This window comes from Pseudophryne corroboree, chromosome 6, assembly GCF_028390025.1.
Source record: "Pseudophryne corroboree isolate aPseCor3 chromosome 6, aPseCor3.hap2, whole genome shotgun sequence".
In the NCBI taxonomy this organism is placed as follows: domain Eukaryota; kingdom Metazoa; phylum Chordata; class Amphibia; order Anura; family Myobatrachidae; genus Pseudophryne; species Pseudophryne corroboree.
The window spans coordinates 518,810,055-518,831,851 of NC_086449.1; the positions used below are offsets into that span (position 1 = coordinate 518,810,055).

Consider the following 21,797-nt stretch of genomic DNA (forward strand, 5'->3'; position numbering starts at 1 on the left):
CATCCCGGGCGTGGACAACTGGGAAGCAGACTTCCTCAGCAGACACGATCTTCACCCGGGAGAGTGGGGACTTCATCCAGAAGTTTTCCACATGCTAATAAACCGTTGGGAAAGACCAATGGTGGACATGATGGCGTCTCGCCTCAACAAAAAACTGGACAGGTATTGCGCCAGGTCAAGAGATCCGCAGGCAATAGCTGTGGACGCGCTGGTAACACCTTGGGTGTACCAGTCGGTGTATGTGTTTCCTCCTCTGCCTCTCATACCAAAGGTATTGAGAATCATACGGCAAAGCGGAGTAAGAACGATACTAGTGGCTCCGGATTGGCCAAGAAGGTCTTGGTACCCGGAACTTCAAGAGATGGTCACGGACGATCCGTGGCCTCTACCTCTGAGAAGGGACCTGCTTCAACAGGGTCCCTGCCTCTTTCAAGACTTACCGCGGCTGCGTTTGACGGCATGGCGGTTGAACGCCAGATCCTAAAAGGAAAAGGCATTCCAGAAGAAGTCATTCCTACCTTGATTAAGGCAAGAAAGGAAGTCACCGCGAAGCATTATCACCGCATTTGGCGGAAATATGTTGCGTGGTGCGAGGATCGGAGTGCTCCGACGGAGGAATTTCAACTGGGTCGTTTCCTACATTTCCTGCAATCAGGATTGTCTATGGGTCTCAAATTGGGATCTATTAAGGTTCAAATTTCGGCCCTGTCAATATTCTTCCAAAAAGAATTGGCCTCAGTCCCTGAGGTCCAGACTTTTGTCAAAGGAGTACTGCATATACAGCCTCCTGTGGTGCCTCCGGTGGCACCGTGGGATCTAAATGTAGTTTTAGATTTCCTCAAATCCCATTGGTTTGAACCACTAAAAAATGTGGATTTGAAATATCTCACATGGAAAGTGACTATGTTACTGGCCCTGGCTTCCGCCAGGAGAGTATCTGAACTGGCGGCTTTATCTTATAAAAGCCCTTATTTAATTTTCCATTCGGATAGGGCAGAGCTGCGGACGCGTCCGCATTTTCTCCCTAAGGTGGTATCAGCGTTTCACCTGAACCAGCCTATTGTAGTGCCTGCGGCTACAAGCGACTTGGAGGACTCCAAGTTGTTGGACGTTGTCAGAGCTTTAAAAATATACATTTCAAGGACGGCTGGAGTCAGAAAATCTGACTCGCTGTTTATACTGTATGCACCCAACAAGTTGGGTGCGCCTGCTTCTAAGCAGTCGATTGCTCGTTGGATTTGTAACACAATTCAACTTGCACATTCTGTGGCAGGCCTGCCACAGCCTAAATCTGTTAAGGCCCATTCCACAAGGAAGGTGGGCTCATCTTGGGCGGCTGCCCGAGGGGTCTCGGCATTACAACTCTGCCGAGCAGCTACGTGGTCAGGGGAGAACACGTTTGTAAAATTCTACAAATTTGATACCCTGGCAAAAGAGGACCTGGAGTTCTCTCATTCGGTGCTGCAGAGTCATCCGCACTCTCCCGCCCGTTTGGGAGCTTTGGTATAATCCCCATGGTCCTTTCAGGAACCCCAGCATCCACTAGGACGATAGAGAAAATAAGAATTTACTTACCGATAATTCTATTTCTCGGAGTCCGTAGTGGATGCTGGGCGCCCATCCCAAGTGCGGATTATCTGCAATACTTGTACATAGTTATTGTTAACTAATTCGGGTTATTGTTTAGGGAGCCATCTTTCAGAGGCTCCTCTGTTATCATACTGTTAACTGGGTTTAGATCACAAGTTGTACGGTGTGATTGGTGTGGCTGGTATGAGTCTTACCCGGGATTCAAAATCCTCCCTTATTGTGTACGCTCGTCCGGGCACAGTACCTAACTGGAGTCTGGAGGAGGGTCATAGGGGGAGGAGCCAGTGCACACCACCTGATCTGGAAAAGCTTTACTTTTTGTGCCCTGTCTCCTGCGGAGCCGCTATTCCCCATGGTCCTTTCAGGAACCCCAGCATCCACTACGGACTCCGAGAAATAGAATTATCGGTAAGTAAATTCTTATTTTATGTTTAGTATATTTAGAAATTTGCCCTATGTGTAGTTTCTGAAATTTCAGAGACTTCAGAAAACAAGGAGATAATTTGTTTGGCACTGCATAAATAAAATGTGTTATTGAAGTTTGTGTGTAAAGTTCAAACTTAGAAAATTAGCCTTGCAGTGATGGTATGGATGCTGACTATACAATTGGAATTGACTCGGCACAGAGGCACCTACTGCTCCTCCTGCATCCCCCATAGCTTACTGTTCTAGGTGCCACGCTGATCTCAGGAGAAGGCCACAGGACATCAGGCGGCACCCCTAGGGCGGGATGTAGCAAGCAACGCATTTTGCTTGTGATGCATCCTGCCACTCTCCACATGCATATCGGCATTTACTCATGTTGTATGTATGAGACAAATCACAAGGGACAGCATTTGCGGTAAGAGCTGTTCTTTGCGATGATAGGGCTTCCGGGTTTAGGTCCCAGAGTCCAATCTGCGCATGCATTGAGTGACACCCGCCGAGATGACATTTTGCCTACCGCATCCACGCCCTGGAATCTATCACATTCCCAGGCTTGGTGCATATGCCAAACCTCTGGAAACGGCATTTGCCCACGTTTTTCCAGTTGCTTCATCTTTCCCGTAGGCACAACCGCAGTGGGCCGGCAGTCTGGACAATGACGTGCTCAGGCAGACCTGCAGACCCAACCTATGCCATGAGAATATACTCCACACCGTTATGAAACCACCACCAGCCTGCACAGTGGCTTGTTCACAACTAATTTAAAGCTATAAGCTACAACAGATTTTTTTCTCACGACCAGTTATAATAAATATCCTACCTACATTTAAAGGGGATGCGGTTATGTGACCGGCGGTCAGGAGACAATACCGACGCCGGGATCCCGGCATCTGAAAATACCGCCGGTTGGCATGCTGACCAACACAGACTACTCACACTCGTGGGTGTCAATGACACCCATTGAGTGCCAATAGAACCTGTGGTGAGCGCAGCCATCGGTGTTGTGACCGTCGGTCTCCCGACCGCCAGTCACACATACTCAACCCTTTTAAAGTGGTATTCACTTTAAATACAAATGAGCAAACCCTGTTATGTTACTGTGGAGAGAGGCACTCATTTATTGTAATTGTTTCCTGAAAATACTTTTGTTTTATAACAGTTAAAGATTATACCATTTATCTACATTTAAATAATGATTGTACTTCAAACAATTATAAAATTAGACTTTATATTTAAAGAAAATGAAACATAAAAGCTGGCCATGCTTGTCAAAGTCATGGACAAAAATGTTAGCTGTTTTGTAAGTGGCCATCTGGCTGTCCATCAAACGTAGATGAATGAGCCGATTCCATGACAATACTGTATTCCTAGAGGTTCTAGCTCTGCATTGGTTGAATGCAGTTGATTTAAACTTAAGGTTGTAGATTAAACCGCCTGTCTTATTTTCTGCCTCATATTTGCCAAGCTTTCTTTGTGTTTAATTTATCAAATAATATTATGATCAAACAGCCATACAATTTTTTTGTCTTTGCAAAGAATGATGTTTCTGTTACAGGTTTTTATGTTACTCTTGTGGTAAACCGATGGTGGAACCAGTTTGTGAATCTTCCTTGGCCTGACCGACTTATGTTGCTCATCTCCAGCAATGTGCATGGGAGAGATGAGTATGGACGGTTACTTCGCAGGACACTTATGCGTTATGTGAATCTTACATCCTTGCTAATCTTTCGCTCTGTCAGCACTGCAGTGTACAAAAGATTCCCAACTATGGACCATGTTGTAGAAGCAGGTAAAAAATATTAAAGCTAAAACTTTGTATCAATCTAATGCCCATATATGTTCCAAATTACTGGAACTGGCTGTACGCAATTTATCTAAAACCACATGTCGCATTTAGGACATGGGTGTGAAGAGCAGTTAGACCAGGGGCGGCCAGACATTTGGAGTTGGTGATCTTCTACTTTGAAAGCTGAGAAGCTTTTGTGATCTACTTAGATGGAACATTAGTGCGTGTTGCAGATGCGTGCCTAAAAACAGAGGCACGGTGTAAAAAAACAGTGTGACCTTGAGTGTAGGGACTGTCTTACCAGAAATAACACAGTGCCCCATACAGGAAAAACCCTCAAACCCATTGGCCAACATAGAAGTACAACGCATTGCCCCAATGCAGGAGTAAATGTATAAACAGGAGTAAATGTATAAATCACACATACACAAATGAGACAGTCTGCAAGATAAATCTTACAGAGAATAGATGGTCTGCGGGCAACTTCAGGGCTCCCGCTGTCTTGGCTGCCTATTGCCACGCTGTCAAGGCTACCACTGGCTGCTTCCTGCTACTGCTGACTGGATCTAGCAGGCGCAACAGGCTCCTCACATTGTGGGTAATGTCATGATGTCACCCGCGAACCCGCGCAATGCACTACTGGGAACAATGAGGACTCAGCGTTTTTACAGAGTGCTTGTTGAAGTCAGTTGCGATCTACCGGTGGGAGCTGGGCAAGCTACAGGTAGATTCAAGGGTGCTTCAAGAGAGGAGGAGGCCCATGTGCTGCCTCCTCCATTCAGGCACCATCCTCTCTGCCGGCAGCGCTGAAGAGTCTAAGCACTAGAGGGCTCAGACTCTACTATGCATGCTCAGATCACAGGGAAAATGGTGCGGTGGCCATTTTCCCAGTGATTTCTCTACTGCGCATACACAGAACATTGTGAAAATGGCTGCTGCACCATTTTCACGGTGAATCCACAGCGCTGCTGAAGCCAGCGTGGGACTCAAGAGGTGTAACTATTCAAAAATTGGGTGCATCATGTGCGGTGGGGGCCCCCTCTGGACATGGGAGCACACACTGCACCCATTATAGATACACCAGTAGGTGGATTGCGATTCAGTTAGACTTTATCTGACTCTGTTGGGGAGATGTAACCTTGGAGAGAGATAAGGTACCAACCAGTTAGCATCTAAGGGGGCAGTCTAATTGCCGTCGGGAAAGTTCAAAACCCTGCGGCTCTGGGTTTTTCCTGTACCCGCTGGGATTTGATATACAACTTACAGAAAATGCTACATGGTGATTTCAATAGAAATCACTGCATCTTTTTCTCACACCTCCAGAGCAAGTCTAATTTTTCCTAAAATCATAAATGTTAGGAAAAATCACCGGGACTTGCTCTGGCACCCCAGCGGCACCCGGCCTGAGGACTAAATAAGCAATTGGAAGTTTCCAATTAGCTTAATTAGTCAGTTATTACTCACATTCCATAGCAGTATCTTCTGGATCCAGCATCAGTAGCTAGGTTCTCTGCAGCAGGGTGAGAATGTGAGGTGTGTGGACTGTGCATTCATGTGTGTAAATATTATATGTGTGTGTGCATGTGCATGTGAGTGACCCCGGTGTATGTGACTCCCCGTGTGTGTGTGTGTGTGTGTGTGTGTGTGTGTGTGTGTGTGTGTGTGTGTGTGTGTATATGACACCCCCCTGTATGTGGCCTCTGGGAGGACTACACCTCCCAGCAGCCCTTGCATCTCCCTGCAGCCCTGGAGCCTCCCAGATGCCCCCTCCCCAGAAAGAAGATGGAGAGGATACCGGCAGGAGTCGCAGAGACCTCCGGATAGGTGAGTATAATTTTTTTATTCTATTTTTTTACGCACCATGGGGTTTCCAGCGCTGAAAACCCTGCAAACACTTTTTTTTTTATTGGATACCGTGGTATGAGTATGAGGTAAATGAGGGTTTTTACCTCATTAAACCTCGCTCCCAATTGTACCTGCTGCTAAGTGTCACTTTTCAAAAACAGCCTGTAAAATGACAGAAGGTGATTGGCTGGTACTTTATCTTTCTCTCTCTACTTTATCACGCTCCAAGGCTTAGTATGACCTCCCAGACTTGATACATCTCCCCCTGTGTATGAATCAACCAATATGCCTTGGAGATGTCCATAGCTAATATCTAAAACTTTGGCTTTGCACTACTGCAGGATATAGAAGCTTCATCATCCCGAGCAATAGCTGCTTTCCCAAAAGGATAAAACAGATAACATTCTGGCCAATTTATGTTATATATAAACATTTCAATAGTTTTAGATATGTTATTTAACTCAATAACATTCATACGTATTAGGAGGGGATTCAATTGTTTTGGTCGTATAATATTCCTTTCTAAATGGGACTCTGTAGACGCCCAAACAATTGTCAATATTCAATTGTTGTTTGGCTGAACATGCATATTGCGAATGTTGCACCCAAACAGACAGGGTTTAGCCGCATAAGTCCTGCTTTGGGCGTCTAAACTCCCATTTGAACACCCAAAGTGCCGACTTAGTCCACATTTCTTCTCACACTTCAGGAGGCTGCGAGAAGAAATGTCATCACCGCAGCTACTAGTCGTCTAAATGGAGCAACAATTGAATTGCTCTGTTTTGTGCCCCCTAGCTGCAGGTAAAAACAATTGCATCAGCTCCTTAATGTCCAAAACTAGCATTTTCATTGGCAGAACCTATATGAATAGTGTTGTGGTGGTGAAATAAAGAGCAACATTCTATTACAATGAGAGTAGTAGAAAGTGAAATCATCCTATTTGCATAAAGCAGTCTTATACTTAGTATGAGGTGTGTATCAGGAGTTTAGGACTGCTGTTGAAATAACATGTGGAATTTATGCATAGATGAAATACAGGGTTTCCTCTGCTAGCATTTTTGCTTTACATACTATTGCGCAACTAACGAGGACACAAGCCATGTCTACTCATCTAGATCTGTGCGATTTGTTTTTAAACAGGATTTATGACCGCAGATGAGAGAAAACTTTTTGATAAACTTAATTCCCCTCATCTTAAATACTGGGTGCCGGTCGTTTGGTTTGGAAATTTAGCTTCAAAGGCCAGAACCGAAGGGAGAATTCGTGACAGTGTTGACCTACAGATATTGATGAATGTGAGTATAAAAAGTGTAGAAAAAAGCTGCCTACTCATCCCCATGTTATGTTTTGTTATTTAATCTTTGCTGCATTAGCTATGGTGAATGTAGTGTCATTTTGCTGAAACCATAGTATGTAATACGTGTTGCAATTTACCCAATGTGTTATAATTGGTGTATTTCTGAGATTTCAATATACATTAAATATAAGAAACAAAAAACAAGTAAGAGAAAGTATCACTTTTTTGTTACTTTGTAGATAAATATAATCTGGTTCCAATCATTGTTAATATTGTATTGTTATATATGTAGCCTGATGCATTCAGAGCTGCTCAATATCACTTTAAAATGTTCCTTTATTGTGTGTTGTTTCCTTAAATTGTCAATCTGGTTACCATACGGCATCAAGAGGTTATATAGAGTGCTTAATAAAGACTGGTAAAATCTAGAATTAAGCCTTTATTATACTGTATTATGCACACTGACTGCGTACACAAAGCCATAGTCATCATCTAGCACTAAAAGTCAGAACAATGCATATTACATTTGTATCCATTTTGAGTAGACTCTGATTGGATGGGCTGCCTGATGCAGCAATCTCATGGAGGCCACAACGTAGTCAAACACGATCCATGCACTACTTAAATCAGGATCCGTTCAATTTGCCAGCTGTCGGGATCCAGACGGTCAGGATATCGACACCGGAATCCCGATAGCTGGCAATGCCACCAGCCGGAATCCCAGCAAAACAGGACTATTCCCAGCAAGGCCCTTCTGCCGGCAATCTGGTGGGCGCGATGCCACTGTCTGGATATTGACATTTTGGTATCTTGCATGCCGGTAAATCATATGTATTCCCTTACATCATCACCCCCCCTCCCCGCTGTGTATCTGCCTTATGCTAGTAGCTAATAAAGCACAATGGAATGTATGGGGGGGGGGGGGGGGTAGCTGCAGTAGTTATAAATTGTGTCTCTACATGTCTCTCAAAGAGAGAAGGAGCGACTACAAGGAAATAACGGGATAAAAATAAGATGGTCAACAAAAGAATGTATAAATTATCCCAGGATACTTTGCGAGTGTGCTCACATATTTCTTTATATTAATATGTGTGTTATCTCAGGAGATGAACCGGTATCGTTCCTGGTGTGGTCTGCTCTTTGGCTATGACTGGGTCGGTATTCCGCTGGTGTATACTCAGGTATTTGCATAGCCACAAATCTGAAACTGCATTAAATTAAACATGATTATGTGTAAAAAGTTATCACAAATCTGAATACAATATATTTCATTTTCAGGTAGTAACACTGGCTGTATATACTTTCTTCTTTGCTTGCATAATTGGACGTCAGTTCTTAGATCCCACACAATCATATGTGGGACATGACTTGGACCTCTACATTCCAGTTTTCACTCTCCTGCAGTTCTTCTTCTACGCGGGCTGGTTAAAGGTGAACCTGTGCAAATAAAATTGATTCATGGTATACATCTGTGCGGCGTAACAAATATCTGGATAAAGTAAAAAAAAAAATGTTTACAAGTAGGCTTCCTCTTGGATTAATATTTTATTGCACTCTACATCCCTGTTAAACCAATGTGAGGATACTTATTAAGATTAGAGATGTGTGCGTGTTTGGTTTTCTGAAAACCGAACCCACCCGAATTTGCTCTTTAGGATTAGCTCGCTTTTCAAAAGAAAGCAAAACATCCTCTTCCCGAGTCGGCTCTTGTGTGTTTTAGATTCTTTAAAAACCCCTCCCTCTTTGATTCAGGCTTTATTTCACACATGTTGGAGGGTTAGGGTGTAGGCCTGTGGGTTGCAGCACTGTGACTGTGTCAGACTGCTGAAGGTCTGTGGGGCAGATGTGGAACTACCATTGGTGCAGCAGGTGCGATGCATCAATGAGTTATCCCCTGGCCACCCACAGACCATTTTGAGCAACGTCAGTGCAGAGAGCAGTGTGGGCCCCACTGCCTGAGGGACCGGCCCTTACCTCAGGGAGGCAGGACTGACCTTGTGTGGGCCGGATTGATAGAGGAGTCCTGCCACCTATAAGCACTGATGATCACAGCTACATACTGCTTCTATTTAACAGACAGCTGTACATTTTTTTAGATTCACTGTTGTCTGTGAATTAAAGGCAGCTCACACAAGGTGTAAGTGGAACTGTCAGAGTCTGCCTCACTGAATGATGAACTGAGTAAAGCACAAGGGTCGGGAGTTCCTGTCACAGACAGAGTAGAGTTACTGTGTTCCTGACCCCTCCAAGGTACATGCCCCTTGTTCTCCACATCACACAGGACATTGTACTTGTACCCCTGTCACCTACTGTCTCTCCCTGTCACTCTCTCCCTGTCATCCTCTGCCTTCCGCTGTCACCGTCTGCCTTCCATTGTCACCTTCTGCCTTCCATTGCCTTCCGTTGTCTCCCCCTGCCTCCCTTTGCCTTCCGTTGTTACCCTCTACCGCTAAATGCCTTCCATTGTCTTTCTCTGCCTTCCTCTGTCACCCTATGCTTCCCCTATCCTGCTGTTGTCATCCTATGCCTTTCTATGTTAACCTCTGTCTGGGTTGGGGTGGAGGAGGGGGTGCCAAATTACATTTTGCACCTGGGGCTACCACTCACAAGTTCCGCCATTGCTGAGGGGTTTAGCGCTGCTGTGACTGTGTCAGTGAATGGCTGTGGGCTGCAGCACTGCTGTTACTGTGTCAGTGAATGGCTGTGGGGTGCAGAACTACTGTGTGTCCGACTGTCATTGAAGGGCTATGGGCTGCAGTACTGCTGTTGTGTCAGTGAAGGGCTGTGGGGTGCAGCTCTTCTGTGACTGTGTCAGACTGTCAGCGAAGGGCTGTAAGCTGCATCACTGCTGTGACTGTGTCAGTGAAGGGTTGTGGGCTTCAGCACTGTGAAGCACTATATTGCATATTCAGTGCAGGCATCATGTTAAAAAAAACTTAAAATAAAACTGTCAAAAAATAAAATGTATTAGGTTCCAGTGTGCCACCATTACTAGAAGTGCTGTGAGTCACAGTGTGTAAAAAAAATAAAAAATAAAACGTGTTGTTCATGCATTGGGCAGGATGTACTAAAGCCAAAAATGTGGAAAAAAACTCAGAAAATCCCTTTTTCTGAGTTTTTACACCTGTCCCATCTGTCCCAAGCTCTAGAATGGGATACATTTCAGAGCTTGGAGCTGGTGGGTACCACCATCTGCAGCAGCCAGTATCCATAGAAGCCAATGGACTTCTTTTTGCATTCTTCCTTGAGCGGGATCCAATCAGATCCCTCCCAGTACCCCCTGCAGTTGCAGCATCACTCTGAGCATCCACAGAAAGCCTACTGGGTCCTAGACCTGTGCAGAAGTCCAGTGATCACTAAGGACAGCTCTCATCGCGAGAGCTGTCCTTTGCGATACTAATCACATTTGTAAATAAATATGCGATTAGTATGTAATAGCATCTGCTGTAAAATAACTTTCATTAGGTGCTAGTGTGCCACCATTCCTAGAAGCACTGTGAGTCAAGATGGTTCAGTCGATAGAAGAGCAGAAGCAGCAACCCAGTACTAGTGCTGCGCCTGGTGAAAGTTATGATAGTACGTCAACATTTACTAAAGCTGGGCCATGGGACACAAAGTTTAGAAAAGGGCACCTGAAATCTAAAAATGTTTTGCAATGTTAAAGGAAAATGTAAAATTGCCAATATGCCATACACCGCACACAGTGGCAAGGAAAGGCTCAAACCATGGCTTTTGTTTGCGAGTGGTGGTCCTGTAATTGTCTGGAAATGAATATTATTGAGGTCAATAATACTGTAGGACCAAATACAGGCTCAAATCACATGATATTAGCTGCGAGTGTTGTTTTGCCAAAACCGGAAAACAAAAACAAGACACTGACGGCAGTTTTGGCAAAACCAAAACAAGGTGGTCTGCACACATCTCTAATTACGGTTTGATAAGATCAAGGTGGTAGAAGCTTTGATTAGTCCTGTTTTACACAGCAATGTAAACTGCCTTGTCTGTATATTGGGGGTCATTCCGAGTTGTTCGCTCGTTGCCGATTTTCGCTATACTGCGATTAGTCGCTTACTAAGCATGCACAAGGTTCGCAGTGCGCATGCGCTTAGTTATTTTACACAAAAGTTATGTATTTTACTCACGGCATAACAAAGCTTTTTCATCGCTGTGCTGATCGTAGTGTGATTGACAGGAAGTGGGTGTTTCTGGGAGGAAACTGGCCATTTTATAGGAGTGTGCGGAAAAACGCAGGCGTTCGAGTTGCAAAACGCAGGAGTGGCTGGAGAAACGGGGGAGTGGTTGGGCAAACGCTGGGTGTGTTTGTGACATCAAACCAGGAACGAAAAGGACTGAACTGGTCGCAATGGCTGAGTAAGTCTGGAGCTACTCAGAAACTGCTAAGAAATTTCTATTCGCAATTCTGCTAATCTTTCGTTCGCACTTCTGCTAAGCTAAGATACACTCCCAGAGGGCGGCGGCTTAGCGTGTGCAATGCTGCTAAAAGCAGCTAGCGAGCGAACAACTCTGAATCACCCCCATTGTATGCACATCATGCAAGTGTAATGGTAGCTATAGAGACAGTAGATGATGCAACTATAACATGACACAATAAGGCTGCATCAGTAGTGTAATGTGAGAATTGCAACTGAAATGGTGGAGTCACACTATGAAAATATAATCGCTGTACCAGTGTACCTACCATCCCTAATCAGGATCATTACTACAGGATTACTTTATCATATTTTATTTATTTACATTTTTAGGATCTCATTTAGGATGTTCATTTGACTACTACCGCATCTTTGGCGGTTTCAGACATTGGATTTAAAGGAGCAACTATATTCAATTCTAAATTAGGCAGGTTTTATATTGAATATAATTGCCCCTTTAAATACAGCAGCAGAAACCACCTAAGTGAAGGAAAATTGCCACTGGAGTGCTACATAATAAAAATTAATTCAGGTCATTCTGAAGGCAAACATATTGACTAAAATGGGTTGTGTGCAAAATCCCGGCAGCTAAAAACCCGGATGCTGGACCCTGGTAACCCTAACCCTCCCTTCCCGCAGCCTTACCCTAACCGTCACCTCCCAGAGCCTAATCCATACTTGCCTACTTTTGAAAAAGCATTTCAGGGAGATGTGACAGTAACACCCATCAGAGCAGACGTGTACTGCTACATCTGAGAGGCGTGTCATAAAAATGACTTACATCCAAATGTAAATGAGCCCCAAAGTTAGTAAGATCTACTTGTTGAAGAAAAGACACTTATATTTTGCAGGATTTGTTCATGTATTGTGCTTTACAAGAGGTTCCATATTCTGTAAGTGGCCACGAGAAACTTTATTTCTCTAACGTCCTAGTGGATGCTGGGGACTCCGTAAGGACCATGGGGAATAGACGGGCTCCGCAGGAGACATGGCACTTTAAGAAAGAATTAGGATACTGGTGTGCACTGGCTCCTCCCTCTATGTCCCTCCTCCAGACCTCAGTTTGAATCTGTGCCCGGACGAGCTGGGTGCACCTTAGTGAGCTCTCCTGAGCTTGCTAATAAGAAAGTATTTTGTTAGGATTTTTTATTTTCAGAGAGATCTGCTGGCAACAGACTCTCTGCTACGTGGGACTGAGGGGAGAGAAGCAGCCCTACTCACTGAAGATAGGTCCTGCTTCTTAGGCTACTGGACACCATTAGCTCCAGAGGGATCGTACACAGGAGCCGCGCCGCCGTCCCCCTCGCAGAGCCAGAAGACAGAAGCCGGCGTTAGAAGCAAGAAGACTTCGAAATCGGCGGCAGAAGACTCCAGTCTTCATCTGAGGTAGCGCACAGCACTGCAGCTGTGCGCCATTGCTCCCACACTAAACCCACACACTCCGGTCACTGTAGGGTGCAGGGCGCAGGGGGGGGGGGCGCCCTGGGCAGCAATTGGGTACCTCATGGCAAAAGCAGCATATATACAGTTGGGCACTGTATATATGCATGAGCCCCCGCCATTATTTTACACACAAAACGCAGGACAGAAACCCGCCGCTGAGGGGGCGGGGCTTCTTCCTCAGCACTCACCAGCGCAATTTTCTCTCCACAGCTCCGCTGAGAGGAAGCTCCCCAGGCTCTCCCCTGCAGAAGCACGGTAGAAAGAGGGTGAAAAGAGAGGGGGGGCACATAAATTTGGCGCAAAAACTGATATACAGCAGCTACTGGGTTAACACTAAGTTACTGTGTGATTCCTGGGTCATATAGCGCTGGGGTGTGTGCTGGCATACTCTCTCTCTGTCTCTCCAAAAGGCCTTGTGGGGAAACTGTCTTCAAATAGAGCATCCCCTGTGTGTGTGGTGTGTCGGTACGCTTGTGTCGGCATGTTTGACGAGGAAGGCTATGTGGAAGCAGAGCGGGCACAAATGAATGTGGGGTCGCCACCGACGGCGCCGACACCCGATTGGATGGATATGTGGAAGGTTTTAAATGATAATGTAAATTCCTTGCATAAAAGGTTGGATAAAGCTGAAGCCTTGGAACAGTCAGGGTCTCAACTCATGCCTGATCCTACAGCGCAGAGGCCGTCAGGGTCTCAGAAGCGCCCACTATCCCAAATTGTTGACACAGATATCGACACGGATTCTGACTCCAGTGTCGATGGCGATGATGCAAAGTTACAGCCTAAAATGGCTAAAGCCATCCACTACATGATTATAGCAATGAAAGATGTGTTACACATCACAGAGGAAACCCCAGTCCCTGACAAGAGGGTTTATATGTATGGGGAGAAAAGGCAAGAGGTGACCTTTGCCCCTTCACATGAATTAAATGAGTTATGTGAAAAGGCTTGGGAATCTCCAGATAGGAAAATGCAGATTTCCAAACGGATGCTTATGGCGTATACTTTCCCGCCAACGGACAGGTTACGCTGGGAATCCTCCCCTAGGGTGGACAAAGCTTTAACACGCTTATCCAAGAGGGTAGCCCTGCCGTCACAGGATACGGCCACCCTAAAAGATGCTGCAGATAGAAAGCAGGAGGGTATCCTGAAATCCATTTATGCACATTCAGGTACCCTGCTGAGACCGTCAATTGCGTCGGCCTGGATGTGTAGTGCTGTAGCAGCATGGACAGATACCTTATCTGAGGAACTTGATACCTTGGACAAGGATACTATAATACTGACCCTGGGGCATATAAAAGACGCTGTCCTATATATGAGAGATGCCCAAAGAGACATTAGCCTACTGGGATCTAGAATAAATGCTATGTTGATTTCTGCCAGAAGGGTCCTGTGGACTCGGCAATGGACAGGCGATGCCGACTCAAAAAGGCACATGGAGGTTTTACCGTATAAGGGTGAGGAATTGTTTGGGGACGGTCTCTCGGACCTAGTCTCCACAGCTACGGCTGGAAAGTCAAATTTTTTGCCATATATTCCCTCACAACCTAAGAAAGCACCGTATTACCAAATGCAGTCCTTTCGATCACAAAGAGGCAAGAAAGTCCGAGGTGCGTCCTTTCTTGCCAGAGACAGGGGTAGAGGACAATACAGCTAGTTCCCAGGAACAGAAGTCCTCCCCGGCTTCCTCTAAATCCACCGCATGACGCTGGGGCTCCACAGGCGGAGCCAGGCCCAGTGGGGGCGCGTCTCCGAAATTTCAGCCACAAGTGGGTTCACTCTCAGGTGGATCCCTGGGCTATAGAGATTGTGTCTCAGGGATACAAGCTGGAATTCGAAGTGATGCCCCCTCACCGTTACCTCAAATCGGCCCTGCCAGCTTCCCCCATAGAGAGGGAAATAGTGTTAACTGCAATTCACAAATTGTATCTCCAGCAGGTGGTGGTAAAGGTTCCCCTCCTTCAACAGGGAAGGGGTTACTATTCGACAATGTTTGTGGTACCGAAACCGGACGGTTCGGTCAGACCCATATTGAATTTAAAATCCCTGAACATATACCTGAAAAGGTTCAAGTTCAAGATGGAATCGCTCAGAGCGGTCATCGCAAGCCTGGAGGAGGGGGATTTTATGGTGTCTCTGGACATAAAGGATGCTTACCTTCATGTCCCCATTTATCAGCCTCATCAGGAGTACCTCAGATTTGTGGTACAGGATTGTCATTCCCAATTCCAGACGTTGCCGTTTGTTCTGTCCATGGCACCGAGAATATTTACCAAGGTAATGGCAGAAATGATGGTGCTCCTGCGAAAGCAAGGAGTCACAATTATCCCATACTTGGACGATCTCCTCATAAAGGCGAGGTCCAGAGAGCAGTTGCTGATCAGTGTAGCACGCTCTCGGGAAGTGTTACAACAGCACGGCTGGATTCTGAATATTCCAAAGTCGCAGCTGATTCCTACGACGCGTCTGCCCTTCCTGGGCATGATTCTGGACACAGACCAGAAGAAGGTTTTTCTCCCGACGGAGAAGGCGCAGGAACTTATGACACTGGTCAGAGACCTCTTAAAACCAAAACAGGTGTCGGTGCATCACTGCACGAGAGTCCTGGGAAAGATGGTGGCGTCATACGAGGCCATTCCCTTCGGCAGGTTCCATGCGAGGACCTTTCAGTGGGATCTGTTGGACAAGTGGTCCGGATCGCATCTACAGATGCATCGGCTGATCACCCTATCCCCCAGGGCCAGGGTTTCTCTTCTGTGGTGGCTGCAGAGCACTCACCTTCTCGAGGGCCGCAGATTCGGCATTCAGGACTGGGTCCTGGTGACCACGGATGCAAGCCTCCGAGGGTGGGGGGCAGTCACACGGAAGAAATTTCCAAGGTCTGTGGTCAAGTCAGGATACTTGCCTTCACATCAATATCCTGGAACTAAGGGCCATATACAACGCCTTAAGTCAAGCGGAGACCCTGCTTCGCGACCAATCGGTGCTGATTCAATCAGACAACATCACCGCAGTGGCTCATGTAAACCGCCAAGGCGGCACAAAGTGCATGGTGGCGATGGCGGAAGCCACCAGAATTCTTCGATGGGCGGAGAATCACGTACGAGCACTGTCAGCAGTGTTCAATCCGGGAGTGGACAACTGGGAAGCAGACTTCCTCAGCAGGCACGACCTCCACCCGGGAGAGTGGGGACTTCATCAGGAAGTCTTCACGCAGATTGCAAGGAGATGGGAACTGCCACAGGTGGACATGATGGCATCCCGTCTCAACAAAAAGCTACAGAGATATTGCGCCAGGTCAAGAGACCCTCAGGCGATAGCTGTAGACGCACTGGTGACACCGTGGGTGTTCCGGTCGGTTTATGTGTTTCCTCCTCTTCCTCTCATACCCAAGGTGCTGAGAATCATAAGAAAAAGAGGAGTGAGAGCAATACTCATTGTTCCGGATTGGCCAAGAAGGACTTGGTATCCAGAACTGCAAGAAATGCTCACAGAGGACCCATGGCCTCTGCCTCTAAGGCAGGATCTGTTGCAGCAGGGGCCCTGTCTGTTCCAAGACTTACCGCGGCTGCGTTTGACGGCATGGCGGTTGAACGCCGGATCCTAGCAGAAAAAGGGATTCCGGATGAGGTTATTCCTACGCTAATAAAGGCTAGGAAGGACGTGACGGCTAAACATTATCACCGTATATGGCGAAAATATGTTGCTTGGTGTGAGGCCAGGAATGCCCCTACAGAGGAATTCCAGCTGGGCCGTTTCCTTCACTTCCTACAGTCGGGAGTGACTTTGGGACTAAAATTGGGGTCCATTAAGGTCCAGATTTCGGCCCTATCTATTTTCTTTCAAAAAGAACTGGCTTCTCTTCCTGAAGTTCAGACATTTGTAAAGGGAATGCTGCATATTCAGCCCCCGTTTGTGCCTCCAGTGGCACCTTGGGATCTTAACGTGGTGTTGAGTTTCCTGAAATCACACTGGTTTGAGTCACTTAAAACCGTGGAGTTAAAATATCTCACGTGGAAGGTGGTCATGCTATTAGCCTTGGCTTCGGCTAGGCGTGTGTCAGAATTGGCGGCTTTGTCACATAAAAGCCCCTATCTGGTTGTCCATATGGACAGAGCAGAATTGCGGACTCGTCCACAATTTCTGCCAAAAGTGGTGTCATCTTTTCATATGAACCAACCTATTGTGGTGCCTGTGGCTACTCGTGACTTGGAGGATTCCGAGTTACTAGATGTAGTCAGGGCTTTGAAAGTTTTGAAGCCAGAACGGCTAGAGTCAGGAAAACTGAGTCGCTGTTTATCCTGTATGCATCCAACAAGCTGGGTGCTCCTGCTTCAAAGCAAACTATTGCTCGCTGGATCTGTAACACGATTCAGCAGGCTCATTCTGCGGCTGGATTGCCGCTACCAAAATCAGTGAAAGCCCATTCCACAAGGAAGGTGGGCTCTTCTTGGGCGGCTGCCCGAGGGGTCTCGGCATTACAGCTTTGCCGAGCAGCAACTTGGTCGGGTTCAAACACTTTTGCAAAGTTCTACAAGTTTGATACCCTGGCTGAGGAGGACCTTGTGTTTGCTCAATCGGTGCTGCAGAGTCATCCGCACTCTCCCGCCCGTTTGGGAGCTTTGGTATAATCCCCATGGTCCTTACGGAGTCCCCAGCATCCACTAGGACGTTAGAGAAAATAAGATTTTACTTACCGGTAAATCTATTTCTCGTAGTCCGTAGTGGATGCTGGGCGCCCGTCCCAAGTGCGGATTTCTTCTGCAATAATTGTATATAGTTATTGCTTAAATAAGGGTTATGTTGTTTGCATCAGGGTTTATCTGATGCTCTGTTGTTGTTCATACTGTTAACGGTGTAAGTTTATCACGAGTTATACGGTGTGATTGGTGTGGCTGGTATGAGTCTTACCCTGGATTCCAAAATCCTTACCTTGTACTGTCAACTCTTCCGGGCACAGTTTCCTTAACTGAGGTCTGGAGGAGGGACATAGAGGGAGGAGCCAGTGCACACCAGTATCCTAATTCTTTCTTAAAGTGCCCTGTCTCCTGCGGAGCCCGTCTATTCCCCATGGTCCTTACGGTGTCCCCAGCATACGGACTACGAGAAATAGATTTACCGGTAAGTAAAATCTTATTTTAAAATGCATGTAGCCATAGGGATCATTGGCCCTCATTCCGAGTTGTTCGCTCGCTAGCTGCTTTTAGCAGCATTGCACACGCTAAGCCGCCACCCTCTGGGAGTGTATCCTAGCTTATCTTAGCTTAGCAGAATTGCGAACGAAAGATTTGCAAAATTGCGAATAGAAATTTCTTAGCAGTTTCTGAGTAGCTCGACACTTACTCTGCCACTGCGATCAGTTCAGTCAGTTTCGTTCCTGGTTTGACGTCACAAACACACCCAGCGTTCGCCCAGGCACTCCCCCGTTTCTCCAGCCACTCCCGCATTTTTCCTAGAAACGGCAGCGTTTTTTCACACACACCCATAAAACGGCCAGTTTCCGCCCAGAAACACCCACTTCCTGTCAATCACACTCCGATCACCAGAACGAAAAAAAATCCTTGTAATGCCGTGAGTAAAATACCTAACTTTCGAGTAAAATAACTAAGCGCATGCGCTCTGCGAACATTGCGCATGCGCAGTAAGCGACTAATCGCAATATACCAAAATTCGGCAACGAGCGAACAACTCGGAATGAGGGCCATTGTGCCTTATACCCAATGCAGGGAAATGGCACTGATGTTCCCATTTGAATGTATGTATCTGTGATTTATTTTTTCCCCCCAAGAATGTAACAGCTGCATAATGGGGTTAAGGTGCAATCAGGGAGATTGCTGGACTATTCAGGGAGTCAGGGAGATTACTTCTATTTCAGGGAGTCTCCTGCAGAATGTGGGAGCGTAGGCAAGTATGGGCTAACCCAAATTGCCCCCCCCCCACCTCTTCCTTGCAGCTTAACCCTAACACCCTCCCTAGTGCCTAAACCCAACCCTATCCCCAGTACCTACTGTGGGGATTCTGACTGTTGGGATGCAGCTGTCTGTATTCTGATTGTCAAGATTCTGACTGCATCCCGAATAAATTCACTATTGGACACAGTAGATCTCACTTAATATTTATATGCTTTGTGAAAGGCACATATTGCCTTGTACATATTAGAGGGTGACTTTAAGTATGAGTTAAAGTACCACTGTCACTTAAACACATTATATAATTGTCAGGACCAAATTAACAATGGGGCAGATGGAACTATACTCCAAGCATCTATATAAAAATAGGCCCATCATCATGACAGCCTAACTGGTGTATAGTCAACAGTAAATCAGTAGTATTAAAATACTAGTATTAAAATAATTTTTCTGTTGTACATGTCCATGTCCACATGGCACTGGCCACACCCACAAAGCACTGATCACACCTCCTCTGCTTTACAGTATAGGCCCTTGAACATTTTCAACCCCAGGCCTGTGTGGCCCTTAATCCAGCCCTGATGATTGCGTGATCGGAAGCAAGATTCATGAAAAACCAGCCTAACAGTTCACTAGGAACTAGGGAGATCACCAAGGTGTAGCATCACAACAGCAATAAGGTTCATTCATGCTGGTTAATATGTTTCTGTGACTATGGGGGGTAGTCAATTGAAGTCGGAAACTGCTGTCATGTCGGAAAGACGGCAGTTTCTGACTTTTTTAGGTCGGAAACTGTTCCGACCTATTCAATGCCCCTGCTTTTTTCCGACAAGTTTGCAATTCCCACTTGTCGGAAAACATGTGGATCAGCAGATTAGCCACGGATCCACGTGTTTTGTCAGCTTCCGCGGCCAAATCCGACAGGTTTTGGACTCGTTTCCGACAATGTTAATCCGACTTTAAAAAAAGTTGGATTGGCATAGTCGGGAACGGCCAAATCCAACAGGATGAGGCCGCTCATTGAGTACTGCATTGATGGATCCTTTCCGTCAGAAAGGATTAAACAAGCATTGAATACTCCCCCTATATCCGAAACTAGCTGAAGTACCAGGTGTTTCCCAGGTTTAAATATTTAAGTTATTAAGCTAACAATGAGTTGGTTGTAACTGTCAACATTTTAAAAATAACTAGTTTAGCAGCTTAGTAGTTCTTCCAACACACCCATAAGGTGTCTTTTTTTTTTTTTTTTTTGGGGGGGGGGGGGGGTGTCGCCAGTAGCTCTAGTCCCCAGCTTCCTTTCTGTTCAGTTTTATTATCACTTTTACATTGCGAAATGGGTTTAAAGTTTTCCTTCTGTTATCAATGTGGCTATTCCAAGGCTTTTAAGCAAAAAATTTTGATTTCCCACCTTCATTTCTATCACTTATTTTAGGCCAATGAATTATGGTTATTTCTGTCAGTTATTACAGTTCATTAAAGTTTTCAACCAAACCCATCCTGTGAAAGGCCCAGAACAGGCTTCCTGTGTCAAATTTCTGTCTGGCATACACCAATTGGAGGTTCGACCAGGATCCAACCTTCCAACCAATGCAGGAACCACCTTGCATTGGTTTTATCACAGTCACTGCAGTGGTGTCTGAATGCAAAATCATACAGACAAATAAACAAACAAACAAACAAAACAGATCAATTCATTTTATATATAAGATAATTCCTGGCTAGTTAAAAATTATTTTATTCTCATGTTTGGCTTTGTTATGTTGTGTTGTTATGTGCAATAGCCTATTTCCTGTTCAACTGTAGCATTATTTATGCCTGTTCAATTTGTGACAAAATTAAGAATTTAATGTATTGTATTTGTATTGCATTTACATTGTTTTTACAGGTTGCTGAGCAGCTTATTAACCCTTTTGGTGAAGATGATGATGATTTTGAAACTAATTGGTGCATAGACCGAAATCTACAGGTTAGTACTTTCTGATCTATGATCTTTTACCAGTGATTTACAGTGGGAAAGCTGATTGGTGATTTTGTTAGTTACATAGCCACTTTAAACAGGTGCATGGCTACAAAGTACAGCAAAGTACAAAAAGCCACGTAACCAGTTTTCATGGCTACTGTGCAGGTAGCAGCACCTTGATGGGGTTGCGTTTATGTGACCGTCGGTCACAATTCCGATGCTGGAATCCCAGCATCTTAAAATCTCACCGGTCGGCATGCCAATCAACAGGGACTATTCCCACTTGTTGGTGTCCACGACACCCACAGAGTGGGAATAGAACCTGTAGCAAGCGTAGCAAGCCACCGAGCCTGCTGCATGGTGAGTGCAGCTAGCTCGCAAAGGGGCTTTGTTCTGCTCGCCCCCCGTTCCGACCGAGACTGCCGGTCACACGTACCCACCCCGTTTAATGGCATGATAGCAAATATGGGATTTATATGCTAAGCTCAATATATTGATACACAGGTCTCTACGTCTCCAACTTTAATCAAATTTCTTTTGCTAAAACGAAGCAGAATTCTGGCAAGTTTGTACTTCTAAAATAATATTCCTTGTTTTTAGGTTTCTCTTATGGCTGTAGATGAAATGTATATGAACTTACCAAAGATGAATAAAGACATCTATTGGAATGACTCTGATGTACGACCACCATACACACTTGCAGCTGCTGATTACTGTATTCCTTCATTTCTGGGATCAACAGTCCATATGGGGTAACTATTGTGACCTGTCTGCATTTCTATATTTCATATATTACATACATTATTTTGCAAATAGTATACAGTATGTCATTGCACCACTAAGAGCATAGTAATGTTGGGTGATGGAACAGCCAGTTCTATAATTTGTTATAGAGTGCTTCTGCTCCTCTAGCAGCTGCTAGATAGTTTTAGGAAAATGATTAGAAATACAGAGGCATAGTGTAAGTGATGGAGTTGGTACTGGAATCATCTCTACATTTGCCATCAGGGCCAGGATCAGCTTTTTACACAAGCCATCAGAGCTGGAGTCTGTTTTAAACACTACTCACCATGACTGGGTGCTTCTAATTATATTAGCCATCAGGGCA

The 21,797-nt window shown here is 45.5% G+C and overlaps 1 protein-coding gene across 4 annotated transcripts in view; it reads left to right on the forward strand.

The window, feature by feature from the left end:
• The window catches only part of BEST3 (bestrophin 3), a 102,802-nt gene that overhangs the window by 75,223 nt on the left and 5,782 nt on the right, over positions 1-21,797 (forward strand). For 3 of the 4 annotated variants that reach the window (XM_063927484.1, XM_063927483.1, XM_063927486.1), the window contains 6 exons: positions 3,572-3,805; positions 6,788-6,942; positions 8,048-8,125; positions 8,223-8,375; positions 20,615-20,695; positions 21,290-21,441. In XM_063927484.1, the coding sequence (XP_063783554.1) occupies positions 3,572-3,805; positions 6,788-6,942; positions 8,048-8,125; positions 8,223-8,375; positions 20,615-20,695; positions 21,290-21,441 (853 nt within the window). The remainder of the gene's footprint in view (positions 1-3,571; positions 3,806-6,787; positions 6,943-8,047; positions 8,126-8,222; positions 8,376-20,614; positions 20,696-21,289; positions 21,442-21,797) is intronic. The other variant, XM_063927485.1, reaches the window with a different exon arrangement.